General features: G+C 38.8%; 1 protein-coding gene across 1 annotated transcript; it reads left to right on the top strand.

Annotated features, from left to right (window-relative positions):
• The first annotated feature begins 1110 nt into the window (after window positions 1-1110).
• On the top strand, window positions 1111-9085 carry MPHOSPH10 (M-phase phosphoprotein 10). The gene is made up of 11 exons (XM_085303309.1): window positions 1111-1220; window positions 1882-2551; window positions 3410-3558; window positions 4051-4213; window positions 4465-4606; window positions 5086-5153; window positions 5887-6024; window positions 6240-6350; window positions 6575-6682; window positions 7184-7414; window positions 8881-9085. The coding sequence occupies exons 1-11, from the start codon at window positions 1144-1146 to the stop codon at window positions 9025-9027; spliced, it is 2004 nt and encodes a 667-aa protein (XP_085159435.1). The 5' UTR covers window positions 1111-1143; the 3' UTR covers window positions 9028-9085.
• The last annotated feature ends 283 nt before the right edge of the window (window positions 9086-9368 follow it).

The following is a 9368-nucleotide window of genomic DNA, read 5'->3' as shown; positions in this document are numbered from 1 at the left end:
CGGCCCGGGCCAGCGCGTTGCCTGGCACCGTGGCGCGGCTCGCACCCTGCTGCTCGGTCCGCACTCGGTTCGAAAGCAGGTTTTCCCTTCAGTTTTACAATTTTGTTACATCCCGTTCGTCGTTCCGTTAAGGATTAGCGTGAACAGCCAAGTTATGCAGCACAGGCAGCACGCGGCCCCGGCGGAGCAGCCGCCGGAGCGCGTGGGGGACGCGGCTTGTTTCTCTCGCAAGCTGCAGAACCGCTTGCAGCGGCTTCGCCCCAGCCGTCTGCGGCCCGCTTTGCAGCCCCCGGCCGGGCAGAACGGCCTGGGGCGACACTGGGACTCCCAGGTGCACTTTCTGACCACTCATTCTGATCCGGGCTATTGAGGTGCTACCGCTTGTCTCAGCTAAGGAACCTTAGGGGTGAGATAAAGGATTGAAGAATAAAATGCTACCATGGCTTCCAAAGAAGACATATTCTTAAAACCATCTGTCCTGCAACTATTTGTGCGTCGTAGGTCCTGTTGAGTTCGTTTGCATGAAGGCAGTTGGAGACTTTCTTCATAAGCTGGGAGTAGAGAGCACGTAACAGGGAGAGCAGTAGGACAAAGGTATGGGTTGGGTGAATAAATGAAGATACTGTTAAAAAAAGCATGGGCTTACAGGTAGAAATACTCCTGGTTTGAGAGGAGGGAAACGGTGAACAGGCTATGTGTCAAACGGTGGTGTAAAGGGAAGACGGGGAATTGGGGSACACGAGCTCAGATGCAAGGAGAGGAAGGTGCAGCAAGCTGGAGTGTGTAACAAACAGTAGCAGGGAAAGTCGTGAAGAAACAGTGGGGAAAAAATAAAGGATTTGAGTTTCTAGGGAGAACTGAGCACTGGAGATCCCCATGGCGTAGAGCTGCTGCACTGGGGAGCGCGTGACAACGCCTGGCGGCACAGGAGGTGGATGGCGGCACAGGGACGCGACGGGGAAGCGAGAGAAATCCCGGGGGAATCCCGCGCCTCTCCCGAGCCTCGCTCAGGCCCTGGCGGCGGCGCCGGCGCGGAACCTCGGTGCCGGCCGCGGGAGCCGCCCGGACCGCGCGCCCGGCGGACCGCCTGCGCCGGCGCCTGCGCCTGCGCCACGGTGCCGCACGCGGCGCCGCGCGGGGAAGATGGCGGCTGCCGCGGGACTGGAGAGCTGCCTGCGGGTGGCGGGCGGCGCCGCGGCGCGCCCCGAGCGCTTCCTCAGGTACCGCGGGGTGCCGGGCAGCGGGAGCGGCGGCCGTGGGGTCTCTGCCGCTCCTGCAGGGGCGCGAGCGCGGGCCTCAAGCGGGGAATCAACGGTGTCGGGCCCCTGCAGTGGCTAGTTCCTTTCTCCACGCTTCAGACATCAGGAAACGCAGGTTTGCGTTTCTAGCAGTTGCATTCTTGTACGGGTAGCTGCAGGGGAAAGCTGGAAGGAGCTACCCAAATATAGAAGCAAAAGACCTTATAATGACCTTTTAAAGACCAAAGTTCTGGGTCTTGGACGTTTGATGTGTTTAGTGCTGTACTATTTAGTTCCCTAAACCTTTGGAGTTAAATGTGATCAAGAGATAATAGCATGCAAATATAGAACAATGGAATATTGCACCAAGCTGTTACTATATACAGAAAATGCGGTGAAGTTTAAAAGCTTAAAATTACAGTGTCTTTATTTCTAGGAATGTTTAATAACAGTATTCCAAGAGATATGTAATGAGTTAGGCAAAAGTGAAWACTTCTGAGTGGTGCTATTCTGTAGTATCAGAAGAGTTAAGCCRATAGGAAGAGAACTGCAACTTGACCATGTGGTTAACTTAGTTTGCATTTCACAACTTTTTCTAACTGCTGTGTATTTTCTAAAGCTCTTGATTTTCTTCTACCATCAGTGTGCAAGAGGGACTGGCTGCTGACTTCAAAGCATTAACAAAGACCCTCTATGATTTGAGTAAAGCTCTAGGAAGTAATGTAGTTCGTGGGAGTCCTTTGAAAGAACTGGTGATAGAAAACTTTGATGAAGAACAGATTTGGCAACAACTAGAGCTCCAAAATAATGCAGTTCTTGATTTCTTCAAGAAATCTATTGCAAGGGATGCCAATGATCAAGATCTTTGCCTCCTCTCGGACCAGGAGGAGGACAGTTCCAATGCAGAGGCTAGCAGTGATAAGGAACTGGAAGGAGACGTACTGGAAGAAGACATAATGGAAGCAGAAACTGAACAGAAGAATGTTTATACAAAAGATAAAACTAAGGCTAAAGAAAAGAAAAGAAAACCCAGAGAAAGCAAAATGCAGAAATACAGTGATGAGGATTCTGATGTTGACTTTGATATTGAAGAACTAGAGCAACAGACTAAAATAGCTAAGAAAACCAAGTTGAAAAAATTACCAAAAAAATCTATAGTGGATGACAAGTTTTTCAAGCTAGCTGAGATGGAAGCTTTTTTGGAAGATGTAGAGAAGGATGACAGGGGGGAGGAGGAGGAGGAGGAGGAGGAAGATATCAATTATTTTGAAGACATTCTCTCAGATGAAGAGGAAGAAGACTCCAAAGTCAAAGTAAGAATACCAGTAAATTGTATTGCTTGAAGGGTTAAGAGTATAATTCTTTGAACTTGCTGTTTCTTTAAATCAAGATCTGATAGCCTGTAGTGTTACTGTAAATTGTTTGAGTCAAAGCAGAAACTACTTAAATTTGATTAGATGACATGAATATCTTCTAACAAAATGTCCCTGCTCTTCCAGTCTCTCTTTGCATGAATCTTCCAGTACTCTCCTGCTCTTCCAGTCTCTCTTTGCATGGATCTTGTGTTTCTGCATGAATGAAAGAGTCCAGATAGGTGGCCATGTAGTAGAAATTGGTGATCTTGTGGAATAGGTAGCAAAAGATGTGTCATTAAGGGTTGATATCTGGTAATTAAAGGCCACTGAGGTGACTGATGCAGAGCAAAAAGGTGAGCCAAGATGACTTGGCTTTGTAACACTAATTTAACTTATGTTGCTGAGTACTTGCTGCAAAAGTAAACTCTTAGTTAAAGTTGCCTGAGATAAACAAGATATTGAAAGAATAAAATAAGAAAAAAGATAGATGGAAATGAATCTTCAAACATGAGCAAGTGAGAACTGTGCCCAGGGTAGCAGGAATATGTACATCTATCAATTTATCTACGTGTGTACATATATACATCCAGCATGTAAGCAGTAAAATATACTGCTTTTCTAATTCTGTATTTGAAAATTAGAAATTAATTTAAGTGGTAGAATATCTTGTAAAAGAGATTATTTTTTCTCCCTACTGTACGTTCATTTTTCAGTAATTACTATTACACAAGTAACACTATTCTCTGGGTGTTAAAGACTTTAAAAGACAGGGCACCATCTCTCAGCCTAAAAGTATTTTCCTTCTCACTTTATTAGCCAATTAAAAGTTCTAGAGACCTGACATACAAAGATTTCTTTGATCCCGTTGATGACAACGATGACTTAGTAGCTAACACTGTTGAGGATGGTGAGGAAGAGGAAACAGATAGTGTTACTGGAGAGGAGAATGAAGAAAGCATGTCTGAGTAAGTACTGTATTCTCTGCAGTTAAAATGTCCTCATAATTTTAAACTGAAGTGTAGCACTGTCCTGAAAATAAATGAGAATTCTAAGTTTACTTTTGGTAGTGGTAATGCTGTAACATTGTTTTAAACTGATTTAAATCTTATTTAAAGTAATTGTTTTTGCCATTCTCTGTTATCAATTGTTCACGGATTGTGCGGTCTTTTTAATGAAAAAGTATTTTATTTATTTATCTTCCGGGTATCCTCTCTTGGGATTTATTTGAATAACTGAATTTAACCTAACAGTTACTGCCTTAGTTACTGAAAATTGCTGTTAAAATGTAGACGTTTCCCTAGCACCCTACCTTTAGGTTTCAATGAAATGGTATTGTATTTCTTAAAGACTCTGAAACTGTGGGTTATTTAATTATAACAGATAAACGCTGAATGGCTGAAATATTACACAAAAATGGTAGTGGCTTTTTAAACTTTGTCTGATTTTAATGTTAATAGGGCTGAGGAAATTACAGAGAATACAGGAAGTAAAGAAGCCTCCAAAAAAGTAACTTTTAGTTTGCCAGAAGACAGTGATATAGAAGATGGTTTTGATATGCAATCAGAAAAGAGCATTGATCCCATTGAAATAAAGTCATCTTTTGAGAAGAGACAGGAAAAGGTAACTGTTCTATTACTTTGCTATTACTTTGAAGCAATTGCCAGATTTTTTTTTTAATGATCGTGTAATTTGTTCCAGCTCTTGCGGGTGTAAAGAGGCTATTTACAGTTCAAGAGGAAGACAGTGGCTTGTATAAGTAGTAGTTTGGTCTTCTTAGAGCTAGAAGTACCTGAAGTAACTATTAATTTCTCACGTGGAGTTTATTTGTGAAATCTATGTATCTAAGCTTTTTAGGAAATTGTGTTTTTCAGATGAGTGCAAAAATAAGAAGTTTAGAAGAAGAGTTGTTAGAGGAGAAACCTTGGCAGCTTAAAGGAGAAATATCTGGACAGAAAAGACCTGAAAACAGCCTTTTGGAGGAGACATTACTCTTTGACCATGCAGTCCGAATGCGTAAGTATTGACAGTGGTATTCAGAAGTGTGTTGCATGCTATTTTGGTTTTTCATCCCTCTGAGCTTGTTAAACAGAGCAGAGTAATATAAACACTAGTTAAACTTCTCAGTGCGTTTTTGAGGCTGTGCAATTTCTTTCTGGAAATTATAGGAAATCATATTGATACCCTTTTCATTCAGTTTTAGCTTATCTGCAAGTTCATCGATTCACTGGGCAATGTTGTCATTTAAAAGCCTTATATAATATGATTATCTTTTTCTCCACCTTGGAGAGAGATGAAAGTGGGAAAAACATCACTTCCTTACCTTACTTATCTCTAGTTTATCAAAAATTTTTGATTTGCTACATTTTTTATTAAGGTTTTGTTTTCATTTTCTGTTTTTATTCCTGATGGTGCAAAAATATTACTTGAACTTTCTTACTGGAGAAACGTTAATCTTAATTAAAATTCACCCCCCCATCTCTCTCTGCTTTTAGCTCCTGTGATCACAGAAGAAACTACGCTACAGCTTGAAGATATCATTAAGCAGCGAATATTGGATCAGGTTAATATTGTCTTGCTTGTTTCTCTGTATTTTATTCATAGACTTGATACAAGGCACATTCCAAGGCTGAGTTTGAAGTGTTAGGTATAGAGTTGTCTTGATTTATTTCTGGAACAGTTTTGKTTTTTTTGCCTCCTCTTGCTTTGACTAATGTGTCTTTAGAGTATTAATCTGCTCTGTTTTCCATGTCTGTTGTGCTAGACTTTTCTTCCAAGAAGAGAATCTTTACAGATTCAACTATAAAAAACTTACTTGGAATATATTGCCACTCTATAAAATTTGTCTGTGACTGATTGTGTAGCTCCTTGATAGTGACCATTCTGAATAATAACCAAAACTAAGTTGTTTACTTAATTTTCTTAAAAAAAATCAAAAAATTAAATCCCACAAATTGTTGAGGTTTGTTATTAGTAGAAACAAAATATGTCTTTGTGTGTGGGGAAAGTTCTTAAGAAACTTACTGAAAAAAATAACTCATTTATTACTTGTTCTGCTATTTTTGCCCTGATCCTACTGAAAATAAGCACATAAGCTTGAAGCAAAGCTTGAGGCATAAATCTTCTATTACTTTTTTCAGATGAAAGTGTGAAACCTAAYGAGATCCTGGGGAGCCACATGCATGAACTAGTTAGTGTCAGATKCATAATAAGAAAAGTGAATTTTGAATAAACTGTAGCAGCTGATACGTATTTCTCTGTAGTTGCATCTGGTCATTAGTTTGTGACTTTTTCAGGCATGGGATGATGTAGTACCAAAAGAAAAGCCAAAAGAGGAGGCCTTTGAATACAAGAAACGTATCACCTTGGATCATGAAAAGAGTAAACTGAGTCTCGCTGAGATCTATGAGCAAGAATACTTGAAACTTCACCAGGTAACATAATAATGGGCATATGAACAATGCCTTTGTTTGAACACTGCAAAGTCTGGTTTTAGCCTTGTGGCAGTACTTTAACCTTTCTCTGAGAGTTTATCTGTGAGATAGCTATGAATTGCATATTGCATGGTTATTTGTCTTGCTAAAGTAGTATTTTTACATTAAAATTGCCTTGCAAATGGTGTTGTAGTAACATTATGTTGCTAATACAGCAAAAGACTGAAGAAGAAGAAAATCCTGAGCATAAAGAAATTCAGGAAATGATGGATTCACTGTTCTTGAAACTGGATGCTCTTTGTAATTTCCACTTCACACCCAAACCAGTGAGTACATATGTTTCACAAGTTTTTCTCATTGAAATTGGATACTTTAAAATACATTTGGGAAGTGCAAAGTATAGGGAATAATATGAGTGTAATTGGGCTTGGTTTTATTTCAAAAGAAATGTACTATGATTGCCTCTAAACCAAATACTCATTTTTTTCAGTTAACTGTAAGTTGCTGTGGGATGGTGTACATAGCCCTGAATATGTTTCCTTATTTCTAGCCTGTGCCAGAAGTTAAAATAGTCTCGAACCTTCCAGCTTTAAGTATGGAGGAAGTAGCACCTGTTGCTGTTAGTGATGCAGCTCTTCTAGCACCAGAGGAGATCAAGGTAAACAAACAAACAAATTAACAAACAAAAGTATAAGGGTCCAGAGGATCTGTATTATGGATAGGAATGTGTACTGACTGCCAGAGCAGTGGGAGAATTTCCCCCCACCTTCATGGGTTCTTTACATCATGGACCTTTTTACCTAGTATTTTAATTATTTCAGATCATTGGAAAGAGTTAAGCTTACTTGGCCATACCAGGTCTTAATACTAAACAATTATTTCTTGTTCTTGACTTCTAAGCAACGCTAATTACTTTCTCAACATGTGGTTGGGTATTTGGAGGGGGAGAGCTAAACAAGGATAGGGAAGAGTAATTAGCATGTCTGCAACATCTCACTCTTCAAGTTTGGCTGGTTTGGAGCTCTATCTTGATGCAGCATCACATTGAGCTGGGTAAACAACTGAAATTGATGGAAAAACTCAGACAAATTTGGATCCTGTGAAGTGAGCTTTTTCTTGTATCCTGATGAACTTAGAGCAAAATAATTATTATTTTTAGGAAAAGAACAAAGCTGGTGATATAAAAGCAGATGCAGAAAAGACTCCCACAGACAAAAAACGAGAACGAAGAAAGAAAAAGCTTCGTAAACGCATGAAACTAAGGGAAAAAGAGAGACGTCAGAAGCTACTGGAAAAGATGAAGCCAGAGCAGGGCACAAAACTCAGTAAAAAAGCTGCTGCAGCAAAATTAAAAAAGCTTGCTAAAGAAGGCAAAGCATCTCTACTCAAGGTAAGGATCTCTTAGGTATTCCTGTGTAACTTTACATTTTTAGCTGAGAACCTCATAAATAATGTTCATTTAGACAGAGGAAAGGGAACTGTATCAAAAACATTATGAAGTGTTGGATTTGTTTCTTGCCCATCCATCCCTCTTGACATAACTATGTCTCCTAACCTTTCTTCATTCCCTCAAAAATTCTTGTACCCAAATGGTGTATTTGCTTGCCACCCAACCCTTGTTACCTTACATATGTTTGAGCAAATACAATACATAAGTGTAACTGTCATAAAGAAGTGAACTTTAGGATTGTGAGAGAAAGAGGTAGGAAGACGACATAGAAAGGCCAGGTACGTGTCTGCCCCAGGTATCTTTCTGTATTCTTTTGAACTATGGTTTTGGAAGGATTGATGTTCGGAACCGTCTCAGTGCAAAGTAGTGTTGAAGACCTTTTTAGTCCTAATTTTTGTGATCATCCTGATAGCATTGTGTCAGGATAGAGAGGCCTGACAAAGTTTAACTGTGGTTGCACTTTTGAAGTGAGCCTCTTGTTTATATTGCATATTTATGTAGATGGTACTGYTTGAATTACAAATAAACAATGCCTAAATGATTGTCGGAACCCTTAAAAACTTTCTCAGACACAACGTGAAATATACTAAAAAGACTGATTTTTGGAAGTGCAAGCAACTCGATCTTTGCATACAGAAAACTATAATTTATATGCTAAAACTACTTTGTATTAAAGTGTATTCCAAAACCAGAAATGAGATGATTGTTTATATATTATGTGCTTTTTTTTATTTTTAAAGTTCACAAATTGTGTTCCTGCAAATACTAGAACCTGTGCTCTATTTCCTGCATTTGAACTGATTCACTTGAATAAGTGGGACTATTTGCGTGCATAGTTGAGGATGAGGTTCCTATATAATTCTTTAAGTTTTGAGTAACTTAAGATATTTTAGAATAGAACATCTATTTATTTTTTCCTTTATTTCCTATAATGGAGCCATCTCTATAATCTGAGTAAATTGATCTTTTTTTTGCATGCTGTAAGATAGTAAATTTGTGTAACACCTAAGATGGCTTACAAATTAAATTTAAAAAATCTCTGAAATTKTAAGGTATTAGAAACTAACAGGAAAAATAACTTCTCTAATTACTGTTAAAACATTTGTGTATTTACCTTATGAAAGCAGAAAAGAAACTATAAATCTGTAGTTGTACCTAATGACATACAAGGATCCTATTCTTAATACCCGTGCTTAACCTCCTGGGACAAGTGATAATTAAAAAGAGAACATGCTCTTTATTTACTTTGGAGAGCAGGAATGGCACAAGAGTGCCATGAAAAGAAATTACCATTTCCAAATTGATTATCAGATTTTTAAAAAGTCRTATGTAAATAACTAATAAATAGTCTAATGGTACTGTTTGCGTATTGCTTTGTTATTACAAATGCTTTTGTCTCTTAACAGGATGAAGGTAAAGACAAGGTCTTGAAATCATCCCAGGCCTTCTTTTCTCAACTACAGGATCAAGTAAAAATGCAAATCAAAGATGCAAAAAAATTAAAGAAAAAGAAGCAGCAGCATGAGGTCTCTGTTCATAAACTTAAATTGTAATTTATCTTTTTATATAAGCTCTATCTTGTGTATATTAAAGTTTCTACTTTGGTACTGACTTCGAATAGTTTTTCTTATTTTAGATACATCATGCAAATGTTCTGTAAACTTTTAAGGTGATGTAAAGACACCTTCTGATTTTTTTACTTGGTCAGAATTGAAAAGATTGTATTTTACTTGAAAACTCTCAGTTAGGAAATACTGGTGCTGTATTTGCTGACTCCTTTAACCTATGTATACCAACAGCTTTCTTTTTTCTGTTTTTAACTGAATTTCTTTGCTGCTGTGCAGTCAATGTGTTGAAATGTATCTCAGACTCACTTTGCAGGATATGTGGCTGC

Source organism: Rhea americana, unplaced genomic scaffold (assembly GCF_003343005.1).
Source record: "Rhea americana isolate MKP2758 unplaced genomic scaffold, rheAme1 scaffold_2, whole genome shotgun sequence".
NCBI classification, from domain to species: domain Eukaryota; kingdom Metazoa; phylum Chordata; class Aves; order Rheiformes; family Rheidae; genus Rhea; species Rhea americana.
This window is presented reverse-complemented; position numbering and strand designations above follow the sequence as displayed.